The sequence below is a fragment of the Euleptes europaea genome, chromosome 1 (genome assembly GCF_029931775.1).
Source record: "Euleptes europaea isolate rEulEur1 chromosome 1, rEulEur1.hap1, whole genome shotgun sequence".
NCBI classification, from domain to species: Eukaryota; Metazoa; Chordata; class Lepidosauria; order Squamata; family Sphaerodactylidae; genus Euleptes; species Euleptes europaea.
In genome coordinates, this window is record NC_079312.1 from 146,875,096 (window position 1) to 146,889,050 (window position 13,955).

Sequence of the window (13,955 nt, forward strand, 5' to 3'; positions counted from 1 at the left end):
TCCCACAGCTGCACTTTCTGTGGAGTGTGTGTGTGTGTGAGAGAGAGAGAGAGAGAGAGCTGCGTACATGTACATGAGAGTGAAAGAAAGATTGGCTTTCTGCCATCTGGACCCTTAAGAAACGTAGCCTTTTGGAGATACAGCTCAACTGGGCAGTTCTCTGTGTGTGTTTGATCTGCTGGAAATGAGGTGTCAACAGAGCTCCCCTCTGGGCAGCAGGGGAAGAAGCCAGGCAGCAGTTGCCTATTGCATCCATTTGCCTTGTGTGCAGGGGAGCACAGCGCTGAGGCAGCTGGGGAGTTTGTGTGCTCTCCCCCTCTGTTCCCCCTCCTCTCCCTTCCCCCTTCCCTGGCAGGCACGCCCAGTAAGTTGCGAGGTGCGTTGGCTCAGCCAACGGTGGTGGCGAAGCACAACCTGGGCAGCTCTCTGTCTTCCCCAAGGTCTAACAGGATGCTTGCTTGCAAGGCATTTGTGGGAAGGAAGGGAGCACAGGTGAGGAGGAGCAGGTGCCTCTGTGCCGGACAGAAGAGGCAGTTCTGCTGCTCCCTCTGCATGTCACAGGGTTGGTGGCTGCCCCCCCCCCGCCCCAGATCCCCTCTAGTTGCGGCCCTGGGTTAGTGTGGCACTTATCGTCCTGTTTCCTGTGAGCACTGGCCATGATCCCATGGTGCTGGAGTGTCTGTAATTATCTTACGTTTTGCTTTTGGGGTTCTGCTAGCCACTTTGCTACAAGCAAAGCAAAGACAGCAGTGTGCTGTCAAATGGATCCCAGTGTTGTGTTACTATTGCTATTCTGAATTGACTGCCAGCTGTTTTCAAGTCCCAGAGTAGCTCCACATGCTATGCAGCAAAAGTTGTACATTGGTTTCATGCCAGCATTTCCCACATTAAAGAGAATGGACAGTCTGGAAGGAATGAGTTCTTGGGGATGGGATGGACTATAGCTAGGCAACAACCTGTCTTTCTTGTTTCTATAGCAACAGGAGCAGGATCCTACCAACCTGTACCTGTCAAATTTGCCTTTGGGCATGGATGAGGCTGAATTGGAGTCGATGCTGAAGCCGTTTGGACAGGTCATCTCCACACGCATCCTGCGTGATACTAGTGGCACCAGCCGGGGAGTTGGCTTTGCCAGGTCAGTGTGTGTGTGTGTGTGTGTGTGTGTGTGTTGGGATGGGCTTCTTTATTCATAGGCCTGCTTCCTTGTGCTATAATTCTTGCTGAGGTATAGGTCTTTGCCCAGGTCATATGGAGATGGTTGCATGTGTAGGTATGCTTGCCTTATTTGACTATGTCCATGTGCTACTTGTGGAATTGTGTGCCTGTGGCCGTAACTCTCCCTTTGCTCTCACAGGAGGGCACCAAGCTGGTTGCCCATACAGACACCCAACACCTCACACCTGGATGGGTCACACTCCTTTATCTAAGCATTTCTTGCCACAAGAGCTTCTTTGATGTGTGGCGACTTGGTTGGACAAATGCTCCGTTATGCACAGAACACTTGCAGATATGCTGGGGCATGTGCAATCTCTTACACTGGAATAATTATACATATTCTCCAGTCCTTCCTTGCACATGGAGAGAATGGGAGAAGGCAGGGATAGATGGGGAATATTCTTGGGGCCTCCATCCCTGTGGCATATATCAAAGAAGCATTTGGCTGAGTGGGGTGGAGAATTATTCATATGTTTCAATTTATATTTCCTGCCGTATTCCTGAGGCTTCATGTAGGTCACACAAGGTTGGTTCTTGGTTGCTAAACTGGGAGCGATGAACCTTCAAGTGAGAATGGTGGCTGTTCTCCTTGCTTCTCTTCCTTCAGAGTTTGCTGCTCTAAGCCAGTCTGTTACACTCAGCAGAGGATTCCTGCAGCCAGCTGCCCACCCCAGCAGTGTGATTTAGTGTGGCTCACAGTGTGTGTCAGTATTTCATGGGTTTTCTCAGCAAAAGTTCTTCATGGATTAGGCTCTGGAAACGTCACATGGGCCACTGATTTCTGTGTAGCTTCTCCATACGTATGTGCTCACTTTTAAAATACGAACCCTTGAGAACAGTTGGAAGAAATCCTCCGGTGCTTGTATTTCAGAGGTACTGGCAGTGCACCACCTAAGTTACCTACTTTTTCTTGGCAGGGCTTGTGTATATGACAAGTAGAAATTCAGCAGGTAGAGCATTTTCAGTCACCGTACCTTCATGCAAGGAACAGGTTTCACCTGTTGAATTTCTCCCTCGCGTGCAACTGTTTTCAGGCACAGAAACCCTGCCAGATGAATGTTGCAGCTTTCAGTCTTCTGCATTTCCAGCAACTTGGTCCCATGAACTCTCTGTTGTAAATGGGATGGGTGGAAGCCCAGGGTGACTGTGGCCTCTGCCGGCAGGAGGGAGTGGCCCGCAACTCTATGTGTGATGGTGAGGCTGAGGGCCCTAACACAGGAGACTTACACTCTCCTGGCACATCCTCCATGTCCACCCTGCTTCTTACGTATAGTGATCGGTTTTGTATAAGTTTCCTCAGAAGGACAAACGGCATAGCCCTGAGGCCATTTCAGGCTGGGAAAACGGTGCAAGGGGGGAAGGCATAAGTCCTTCCTTCTGCACGCAATGGTCCCCATTCAAGTCAGGCCCACCCTGTCCTTGGAACTAAGTTCTGAGCCAGGCACCCTCTGTACACTTCTCGTCAGCAGGCCTGGGATGGACACCAGGACAATGTAACATCCAGCTAGGATAGCTTACAGGAAATATTCAGTCGCCTCTCTCTGTCTAGCCCCCCCCAACCTTTACATATTGTTTTTCTACCCCAGGATGGAGTCCACAGAGAAATGTGAAGCCATCATCACCCACTTCAATGGCAAATATATCAAGACACCTCCAGGGGTTCCAGGTGAGGAGTTCTGTGGCTGTGAAGAAGTGTGTGTGTTGGCCTGGTGGTGGTCAGGCAGGGAGCTCCATAATAGAAATCCATAAAAGAGTAGATTGTGTCGTCTCTGCTAATAGTAGTAAGCTACAGTGTGGGCTTCAGGGCCAAGCTTACATGCAGCAGAATCAAGTGATAAAGCTTTCCCTGGACTGTACCATTTCAGGCCCTATTTTAAATGTGATGCTGGTGAAGCAAAGACTTGCCCCGTATGTCTTTCAACAGGCGCTATGCCTCATGTATACTGGGTTGCCACCTCCGCAGAGCAGCTATTCATGTTTAATTTGTGCACCGGAGATCTGTAGCCCTTGTGGATATTGTGTTGGCATGCTTACTAAGCACACACTGCTGCTTTGGATGGTTAAACAAGATGCTGCGAAAGTGCATACTCCCATGGGTGAGTTCTTTTGCCCCACCAGCTGGACATTTAAATCCAGACTTAGGACAACTAGACAATGCACTGTTCCTGGATTCATCTCTGGGTTCTGTCAGGCAAACATGTTCTAGAAGTTCCTGGCTGAAACTTAGATTCAGGTTTGTAGGGGCCAATTTTTATTTTAATCATAGCATGCGGGGATGGGGGAGCTTAACCTTTCCCTCTGCACCATTTTGCCAACCTGAAACAGCCCTGGGTTGTCACTTTTTGCTCCACTGGAGAAATTTCCATATAGCCCATCAGTATACAGCCCATTTAGCCCATGAGTTTCCACAATATGGCAGATAGCTCCTCAGGGCACCTACAATGAAGAAAGGCAGGAGTGGGTTGATTTCCACTCACCCGCATGCTCCTTTGGTTGTAAAAAAAAACCTTGACCTGCCCCCATTTTAAAAGTGAATGGGTGAGACCCATGAACATCACAACTTTTGTGTTACCTCAGCTTTGACCCTCCCCCCCACCCCGGTTCTCTTTTTATATGCAAGGATGTTCCTTTCTTTCATGGGGAGCGTTCCAACACAGACATACATACAGCCTGAATCGATACAGTCCAGGATAAGCTTTACCATTGCATGTATAAACTGGCCATCTAGGATGTTGGAAGATATGGGACAGGGGACCATGTGTGGAGATACCTGGCCAGTCTGCCCATAGACAAATGGTATACATTAGCTAGCTTTTCTTGTCCGCTGTGTAATTCTGTGATCTAGTTTCACCCAGTTGTGGCAGAAGGTCTCAGTGCTGCTCACCCCACCTCCTCTCCCCCTGCAGCATCCCCAGATCTGTTGCTTTGCAAATGGTCCTGAACTTTTCCCAACAACCACAGAGTGCTCACCATAGAGTGGCGCAGAAGCCCAAAACTTCCAGCACTGAATTAAAAAACACAATTGGATATTACTGTCTATGGGTACAAATAAGAGAGTCTTCTACCACTGCATCTCTGTGGCGTGGGTTTAGAGGTCCAACATTGGCAACTGGAGCAGAAACCAATGAAGTTTAATACCAGAAGCACCATTTAGGACTATATTGGAACAGTACCCCATTAACAGTGCCCTGTTAACAGTGCCCTGACCTGGATGGCCCAGGCTAGCCTGATCTCATCAGATCTGAGAAGCTAAGCAGGGTCAGCCCTGGTTAGTATTTGGATGGGAGACCACCAAGGAATTGTGAGCTCTTGACCCATAGAACCAGAAATCACCACAGAGACAATCAGATTCCAAGCAGATGGCTTTTACTGGTCAAATAGGCAATACAGTGCATTGAGGATAAGATGACAGCTATGAGTTGTCTTGCTCGTTAGTTGGAAATATAAGGCATAGAAACGGCGGGAGATTACAAAGCATAAACAGAGCATTATTTCCCAGGAGTGGCGTTCCCAGGCTTTGGTATGTGGAACCGTCCTTGAAGTCTGGACGGTTCAGCAAAGGAACGAAAGGAAACATCTAAACCGAGATAACAGCCTGACAGGAATACCAGGGTTGCTGTGCAGAGGAAGGCACTGGCAAACCACCTCTGTTAGTCTGTTGTCATGAAAACCCCAAAAGGGGTCTCCATAAGTCGGCTGCGACTTGACGGCACTTTACACCCCCCCCCCCCCATTAAAACCTCTCCTAAATTAACCTGAGAGGGGCTGGTAGCAGGACTCACAGCTGTTTAGCCACTTCAGAAGGTTAATTATTTCTTGGAATCTGTAAAAGACCTGGTGAGTGGATGAGATGGGAGCCATTTGTGGTGGGCAAGAACTCCCCAAGAATCAGAGGAGGGATGTAGGACCATTAGCCATGGCAGTAGGAACAATGTGATAAGGAGTGGGAGGCCTACTATGGCTGCCGACTCTGGGCCTTCACATATTTAAAGCTGGCAGGATTGGTATAGCACTTGGAAGTGAAATTTAATAAGGGAGATGGGAGAGGGCACAAAATGAAGATGGGGGACCCAGTACATTGTAAAGAAGTGGCCTTTTGGCTGAGACTGAATGTAATTGGCAGAGCTGTGGGTCAGAGGGGCATCACCAGATTTTGGAGAGACAGAAGTCTCAGTGCTGACTCTAACCACCTCTCCCTCTGCAGCACCCCCGGATCCATTGCTTTGCAAATTTGCTGATGGTGGCCAGAAGAAGCGCCAGAATCAGGGCAAATATGTGCAGAATGGACGAGCTTGGCCACGGGAAAGTGACACGGTAAGGGAGGGGATAATAAGGAGCAGGAGGGCATCAGCATTCAGAAGTATGGTGATGGATGGACCTCGTTTGAACTTTTTGCTGCTTGTCTGGGATTGCAAAATAGGATGGTTGTCATGCACGCCTTATATATGTGGTTGGTGGGTGGAGTTCAGTTTGGTGGGTCACCGGTTGCGGCAAGTCAGGGTTAGAACTAGGACATATGCCTAATGGTGGCACACCAGACCTCTTTGCTCTGCACGCACAGCTGGTTCTCCCCCCAGAGGTGCTGGCAGTGTTTCTAGCCAAGTACAGCCCTCATCTCCTTCCTCCTTTGTCTGCAAGCCTACCAACATTTTCACAAGTAGACTGGGATTTCTGTGGCACTTGAGCCAGGAAGGTTGCCTATCCTTGAGCTAGGGTTGGCTGCACTAGTCCTCCTGCCAGGCTGCTTGAGTGTCCAGCCTTTCCAATAGCTAGCATGAGAGTTGCAGCTTGTCCATAGGAAGAGGGGTAGGAATTCTGGTGATTCAGGAGGATGAGAGGAGGCACAAGTCCCCATATGAGCTTGACCTTGTTTTATTTGATGTTTCCATGCAGGGTGGGATGACCTTGACCTATGACCCCACAGCAGCGCTCCAGAATGGGTCTGTCCTCTTTTTTACCTATGCTTTCACATCCCAATCTATTTTAGTAGATCGCCTGTTATTTATTGTCAAAGAGATCCAGAAGAGTCACTTCTGTACACAAGCATTATGGGAAATCCGAATCTTTGGGAAGGGCTTTAACTCTGTCTCTTCCTCCCCCCACTCCCCCCATTGCAGGTTCTACACAACGCCCTACAGCTTGGCTCCTAACAGGATGATTGCTCAGACTGCACTCTCCCCGTATCTGCCATCACCTGTTTCCTCCTACCAGGTAACACTCACTCTCCCATGCTAGGGAAGGCACGCTAAGCCTGATGTAGCTGGGAGAGGTGAAATCAGGGCGATAGCCCTACTGGGAATGAGTGTGGAAATTGAGGGTGTATCCTCCTTCTTCTGCATATAAGAATCAATAGACCTATTTGCATGGACCATACGTTCTAAGAAAATTCCCTGGATACCTTGCCTTGGAAACTGATACAGAGTCAGGGTACCAAGAGATGGTGTAGTATAGCGGCTAAAGGCCATCTGAGACATGATTGTGGCAGACCCATTTCATGAAACTCTGGTATGGGTGGACAGATGCTGGGGAGTCCAATTTTTAGCATCAGTGGAGCATGCAGGTGGGGTGTGCTGAACCTCCTGCATTAGTGGTTTAACCTTTCCACAGCCGCCTCATGTGCTTTTCTTCTCAGCTGAGCTCCAATACCAGCTCTGCAAGGAAGGGACTATGGGGAGCCATTGAGTTCCTTTCACTCATGTCCTGTTTGCTCAAAAAAGTTAAAAACCACACAAAACTTTCTCTTCCCTTTTACATGTAATTGGGTGTAAACAAATAGATCTTGTTTGGCCTTGAGAACACTCATTAGCTGCAAGCCAGCAAGTTAGATGCTCACCTTTGCCACAAACCAAAGGGCCAGCTGATGCCTTTTGTCCTCAGTCCATCTTGCATTGGCGATGGGGGATGACGGAATCGTGTAACTGTCAGGTATGTTAAGGATCGGTATGAGTAGACCTGCATTATCTAAATGCTAAATACTATTATTGCTGTACTGCTTTTAGGTTCACAGCCCATCGTGGATGCACCATCAGTCGTACCTCATGCAGCCCACGGTGAGACCTGCTCCTCCCAAGTTCTGTCCACCTTGATTAAGGGCATTTTCTCAAGCCACATGGAGAAAGGCCTTGTAGGTTTGGAATGTTTCATGCATGAGCACAGGATAAAAAGCAGTAGAGGGCAAGTTTTTTAAATCAGATGTGCTCATAGGTTGGGGTTGTGCAGGTGACGCACATGGAGAAGTGACTTGAGTACTACTTATGAAAACTTCCCTGATAATCTTTCCAGATACAGGGGACCTTCAGTTGTTAGCACTTCCCACCTACACATCACTGTCAGATAAATGGGCAGGCTTGTGCTGAACTCTTCCTCTGCAGCCTGCCATTTCAGAGAAGAACTGATTTAGTCCCTAGGTCTTCTGATGCAAATTGCCCCAATCCCAATGCATTTTACAGTCACATCCCTTCTCCCCCCTTTTCTTTCTAATCTCTCTCTCTCTCTCTCTCTCTCTCTCTCTCTCTCTCTCTCTCTCTTCATCCCCTCCTCCCTCTCACTACTTTTGTTGCTAAGCAGGGAACAATGCTGACCCCCGCCATGGACCATGCGATTTCCATCCAGCCCACCTCCATGATGGGGCCCCTAACTCAGCAGCTGGGCCATCTGTCTCTCAGCAGTGCTGGCACGGTAAGGACCTTATTTCTTCACTTGCCACCCCTTTGGGGAGATTCTCCCCATATTTCTTGCCATCCTTCTGACATCTCTTTTCTCTCTACTCTTCTAGTATATGCCAGTGGCAGCAGCTATGCAAGGAGCCTACATCCCCCAGTACACACCTGTGCCTTCCTCTAGCGTTGCAGTTGAGGTAAACGTCTCTTTTCATTCTTTCTGCTTAAGATGACAGTGCTCTTGATGTTGCTTTCCCTTGCGTCGCATTGACACATAACCCGGCACACTCTTGTCTATGCATCGATACCACAGGTTTGTATATTGGCTGAGATGAACCTACTGCTTATGCAGAGATCTTGCCTTGGTATGCTTCTTGCGTTCAATCAATCATCATTCCTTTATTGGCATAAAATCACAATACAAAAGGTTACAAAAGGAATGGAACTATTAAAAGGTGCGCTTTACAATATGTTTAAAAGACAGTTACATCGAGTAATACCGTTAGTTGATACCACCATCTAATTAACAGTTTGGCGGACTTTTAAAACAAACTTTAAAACTGTGCCACCGTCTCCAGTATTTGGGGCGAACAATTATTCAATAAATAGGAAACGTTAAGAGAGTCTGAAACATTCAGTCTATTTACCAACGGGGGCTGCTTCTTGTGTGGGCAGGTAGGTGCTCCTCTGTCAGGCCTGTGCAAAGGTGCAGATGCAAGAGTGTTGGGGCCCTGGGGCCAACAGCATGACTTAGTAGGGAAAGTGGAAAAAGTCTTTTAAAGAGCTGAAGGGGTGGCAGAGCTAAGCCATTAATTGCCCCACGGCGGTAACAGCTAAAGAGTTCAGATGAACAGTTCACATGCAGCCACCCCGCAGCATCCTCCTTTGAACCAGATCAAATTAGGTTTATTATTGATTCAGTTTAAAGGGAAAACCCGAGGAGGCCTAAGAACATAAGAAAGGCCCTGCTGGATCAGACCAAGGTCCATCAAGTCCAGCAGTCTGTTCACACCGTGGCCAACCAGGTGCCTCTAGGAAGCCCACAAACAAGACAACTGCAACAGCATTATCCTACCTGTGTGCCAAAGCACCTAAAATAATAGGCACGCTCCTCTGATCTTATAGGCATGATCCTCTGAGAGAATAGGTATGTATCATGACTGGTATCCATTTTTACTAGTGGCCATGAATACCTCTCTCCTCCATGAACATGTCCACTCCCCTCTTAAAGCCTTCCAAGTTGGCAGCCATCATCACATCCTGAGGCAGGGAGTTCCACAATTTAACTATGCGTTGTGTGAAGAAATATTTCCTTTTATCAGTTTTGAATCTCTTACACTCCAGCTTCAGTAGATGACCCCGCATTCTAGTATTATGAGAGAGGGAGAAAAGCTTCTCCCTGTCCACTCTCTCCATACCATACATAATTTTATAGACCTCTATCATGTCTCCCCTTAACCGCCTTCTTTCCAAGCTAAACAGCCCTAAGCATTTTAACTGCTTCTCATAGGGCAGTTGCTCTAGTCCCCTAATCATTTTGGTTGCTCTTTTCTGCACCTTCTCAGGCTCTGCAATATCCTTTTTTAGGTGTGACCAGAACTGTACATAGTATTCCAAGTGTGGTCGCACCATAGATTTGTACAAGGGCAGTATGATAACAGCAGTTTTATTCTCTATTCCTTGTCTAATTATGGCCAGCATGGAATTTGCCTTTTTCACAGCAGCTGCACACTGGGTTGACATCTTCATCAAGCAATCCACTGCCACCCCAAGATCCCTTTCTTGATCTGTCGCTGCCAGCACAGATCCCATCAGTGTACATGTGAAGTTGGGATTCTTTGCCCCAATATGCATCACTTTACAGTTGCTCACACTGAATCTCATTTGCCATTTTAATGCCCATTCTTCCAGTTTGTAGAGATCCGATTTTGTTTTAACCACCCTAAATAATTTGGTGTGATCTGCAAACTTGGCCACCTCACTGTTCACCCCCAAATCCAGGTCATGAACAGGTTGAAAAGCTCCAGTCCCAACACAGATCCCTGAGGCACCCCACTGCTCACATCCCGCCATTGTGAGAACTGACCATTGATTCCTACTCTCTGCTTCCTATTTTTCAGCCAGCTCTCAATCCATAAGAGGACTTGTCCTCTTATCCCATGACTATGAAATTTGCTTAGTAGTCTTTGGTGGGGGACTTTGTCAAAAGCCTTTGGGAAATCCAAACACACAATGTCTAAGCTCATTCCTGTCCACATGCTTACTGACACTTTCAAAAAACTCTTAAAAGGGTAGTGAGACAGGATCTACCTTTACAGAAGCCATGTTGGGTTTTGGTCAGTAGGGCTTGTCCTTCTGTATGCTTGACAATTCTATCTTTAATAATACTTTCCATTAATTTACCTGGAACAGTCGTTAAGCTAACTGGCCTGTAATTTCCTGGGTCCCCCCCTGGAACCTTTTTTATAAATGGGTGTTACATTGGCCATTCTCCAGTCCTCTGGTACAGAGGCTGATCTAAGGAACGTGTTACATATCATTGTTAGTGCAGCAATTTGCAATCTGAGTTCTTGAAGAACTCTAGGATGAATAACATTTGGTCCCTGTGACTTGTTAGTTCGCTGTTTGTCTAGACTTTCTAGGACTTCCTGCCTTGTTACCACTATTTGCCCCAGTTCCTCATTCTCCCCTCCCCAAAACCTCTGTTCAGGAGAAGGTATCTGCCCTATATCTTCAACAGTGAAGACAGATGAGAAGAATTCATTTAGTTTATTAGCAATCGCTTTATCCTCCCTTCCTTTACTCCCATTGTCATCCAATGGGCCAGCCGCTTCCCTAGCTGGTTTCCTACTCCTAATGTACTTAAAGAATTTCTTATTGTTGGTCTTGATGTGTTTAGCGATATGTCCCTCAAAATCTTCTTTTGTATCTCTAATTGTTTGCTTGCATTTCTCCTTGTGCAAGTTCATCTTTGCCTTTGTTTGCCTCGGTTGGGCAATCCTGCCAGGTCCCGTTTAATATTAGGGTTTTCCTGCATTCCATGTGAGGGGGAAATCATCATGTGGAAACAGTGTCATGATTTCTTGGACAGTTATGAAGTTCCTTCCTCACCACTGCCCTCTAGCTTTAGAACAACATATATTCTACTAGAACCCCTCATGGACCAGCTTGAGTTAGTATAGGACTCTGGTTAGTAAATAATTTTTTAACAGGGACCACTTTTTAACTTAGCAACAGCTGAAAGGTCAACAACACTGTTTGGATCCACTGACTCTATCATTAGTAGAGGCTTGGGCAAAAGCCTCTTTAGGCCTGGGCAAAGGGCTCCTCTCCTGTGTTAACAGCTGTCACTTGGCTGGTTGTGCATATTTGTGGGCCAGGAAGACACAGGCTGATGGGAGTGAGCAGGAAGGTACCATTCTAAGAGGATGGCTCTACCAGACTTCTGTTGCTGTTGACGCCCGTGGGAAAGGAATAGTTTTTACTTATTTATTTATTTATTTACCCCTGAGAGCCAGCATGGTATAATGGTTAAGTGGTGGACTCTAATCTGGAGAACGGGGTTTGTTTCCCCACTCCTACACATGAAGCCTGCTGGGTGACCTTGGGCTAGTCTCAGTTCTCTCTGAACTATCTCAGCCCCACTTACCTCACAAGGTATCTGTTGTGGGGAGAGGACTCCTTAAAGGTAGAGAAAATCAGGGTATAAAAACCAACTTCTTCTCATGTTTCTTCCCAGTGGGAACTCAAAGCAACTTGAAATACAATAATAAAAGTATTAAAATCTGACAGACACAGACAAAACAGGAGAAGAGGGGACAAAGGCGTCTAGACTCAGAGCAGGTATCTGCCTCTGCAAACATCTTCCTGCTACCTCTAGGCTATTGCCCTCAGCCTAAGAGCCCTTTGGCTTTTGCCCAAGGGCTCACATCCTTAGCCACTCTAGGCCTGAAGTACCTGTGGGCAGAAGAAAAGTGAACGCAGACAGTTCTTCTTCAGGTGCTACTAGCCAGCTAGCAGGATCTTACCCCTTCCTGTCCTGCCTGAAATGCACCAGGCCATGCCTATTGGCTTGAGCATCTATTGGCTTGAGCAGCTGAGCATCCTAATAAGGATAGTAGTGGGTTCTTGGAATCCACCTAGCCCCTCGCTTAGGAAGGTCCTGGATGGCAGATTGAGCCTCTGAGCTGCTGGCTGCCTCTCCCTGGAGTGGGAGCATTGCAGGTGTTTGAAAGGCCCCCTTAGCAGCAATTCAGCAACTTAGTTCAAACTAAACTGAAGAGTCTTGGCGGCTCAGCCTTGCCCAACGCAGTGGGACTGAAAGTTTTTGGGAAGGAAATGTTGTAACCACATATCCCCTGCTGGGTATTTTGTCACAGGAGAACAGTGGCCAGCACAGCCACGTGACAATGGAGTCCCCGTCGGATCAGGCTGCCTACTCGTATCAGTACAACAAGTAACAACAGGTAAGGATAGTAGAAAAGAGCAAGAGTCCAGTAGCACCTTAAAGACTAACAAAAATATTTTCTGGCAGGGTATGATCTTTCGTGAGCCGTGGCTCACGAAAGCTCATACCCTGCCAGAAAATATTTTTGTTAGTCTTTAAGGTGCTACCGGACTCTTGCTCTTTTCTACTACTGCAGACAGACTAACATGGCTACCCACTGTGAATTATCAACAGGTAAGGATGTGTGTGTCTGAGGGGGTGGGAGGAGTAATGTGGTATGGTGTAGACCATGGAATATGACCACCAAAAGAAGCAGCCGTACTGGGAAATACTTATGGAAATCTGAGATCAGGGTGTATTTTGAGATGTTGCTTTTCCTCCGGCTCGTTCAGCTAAAAGCTGGAGTAACGGGGATATTCCGATATGAACCATGATAGCTGATTGGGAACCTGGATCTGAAATACAGGAACCACTGGTATTATGCTGGTGTATCTCTCAGGAGGCACATATACATTTGTATATTATGCTTTCACATTCCTTATTCCTCCAGCATTTCCTGCAGAAATTGTCATTATAAGGAACAGCAGCCAGGCTCCCATCCAGACCTGAGTTTGGCAGTACTAGTTTTGGGAAATTAAGACTACCAATATCTCCCTTGAATACAAGAGACATGTAGTGGTCAGGATGTCAGACTGTCAAATCCCCATTCTGCTCATCGGGTGATCTTGTGCCAGGCACTGTCTTTCTCTGCCTACCCTATCTTACAGGGTTGTTGTGAGGGTAAAGTGGGGTATGGGAGAGAGAAATGCCATGCATGTGAGCCTCCACTCCTTGGGGGAAGAATGGGATAAAAAAATCTAGTAAGTAATAGGTCTGGATGACACCGTGCTGCACTCTTAGAGGTGGCAGCATCCTCTGTCAAGGTACCCAGCCCTACTAGAAGAGGGCTGAAACATTGTGGATCCAGTTTCCCAATCAGTTGTGCCTGAATATATGGGGATCATCCCCCCACCAATCCCTTCAGCCCATGAGACAGCCACCTGCCGCCTGAGTGGGCGGGGATAGGCAGCAGAGGCTAAGCAAGGAGGACCAGTTGGGAGCCAGCAGGGTGCAGTGGTTAAGAGAGGGTCTGGCTAAGACTGGGGCCAAGCCAGGCTGCAGCCCCATTCAAGCTACGATGCTCAACAAGTGACCTTGGGCCCGTCACACACTCTCTTAGCCTAATCTACCTCACTGGATTGTTGTGAGTATGAAATAGGGAAGAGGACCATGTATGCCCCCCCCCCCGAGCTCCTTGAAGGAAGGGCGGAATAAAAATGTGATTGAGTTTGCATTGAGCTCCAATCTGCTTTTCTTTGTGGTGTAATGCTGCATCCTGTCTGTTCCTTTAAAGAAGGGCTGGGGCCAGAAACCTTCAGGGATGGTCTCAGTGGGCGCAGCTGAAGGAGGAGGAATGGGACTCCTTCCTGCAAGAGATCCTTTCCTGCTTGTGCCAGTGCTTGCAACATCTGGGCCCAACCTGGCTCCACCACCCACCCTGGTAATTGCTTCCATTTCTCATCCTTCTAGCGCGATTGAGCGGCTCAGCCCTGAGCAGCCACTTCAAGGAAGACAACTTTTGAAAATTTTGTGCT

The 13,955-nt window shown here is 47.5% G+C and overlaps 1 protein-coding gene across 2 annotated transcripts in view; it reads left to right on the top strand.

Moving 5' to 3' along the window:
- RBMS2 (RNA binding motif single stranded interacting protein 2) overlaps positions 1–13,732 on the top strand; it is an 84,363-nt gene extending 70,631 nt beyond the window's left edge. For both annotated transcript variants that reach the window (XM_056853970.1, XM_056853972.1), the window contains exons 5-14: positions 978–1,135; positions 2,802–2,881; positions 5,420–5,529; positions 6,109–6,155; positions 6,333–6,426; positions 7,215–7,265; positions 7,783–7,893; positions 7,991–8,071; positions 12,254–12,340; positions 13,715–13,732. In XM_056853970.1, the coding sequence (XP_056709948.1) occupies positions 978–1,135; positions 2,802–2,881; positions 5,420–5,529; positions 6,109–6,155; positions 6,333–6,426; positions 7,215–7,265; positions 7,783–7,893; positions 7,991–8,071; positions 12,254–12,334 (813 nt within the window). In that variant the 3' untranslated portion in view covers positions 12,335–12,340; positions 13,715–13,732. The remainder of the gene's footprint in view (positions 1–977; positions 1,136–2,801; positions 2,882–5,419; positions 5,530–6,108; positions 6,156–6,332; positions 6,427–7,214; positions 7,266–7,782; positions 7,894–7,990; positions 8,072–12,253; positions 12,341–13,714) is intronic.
- The last annotated feature ends 223 nt before the right edge of the window (positions 13,733–13,955 follow it).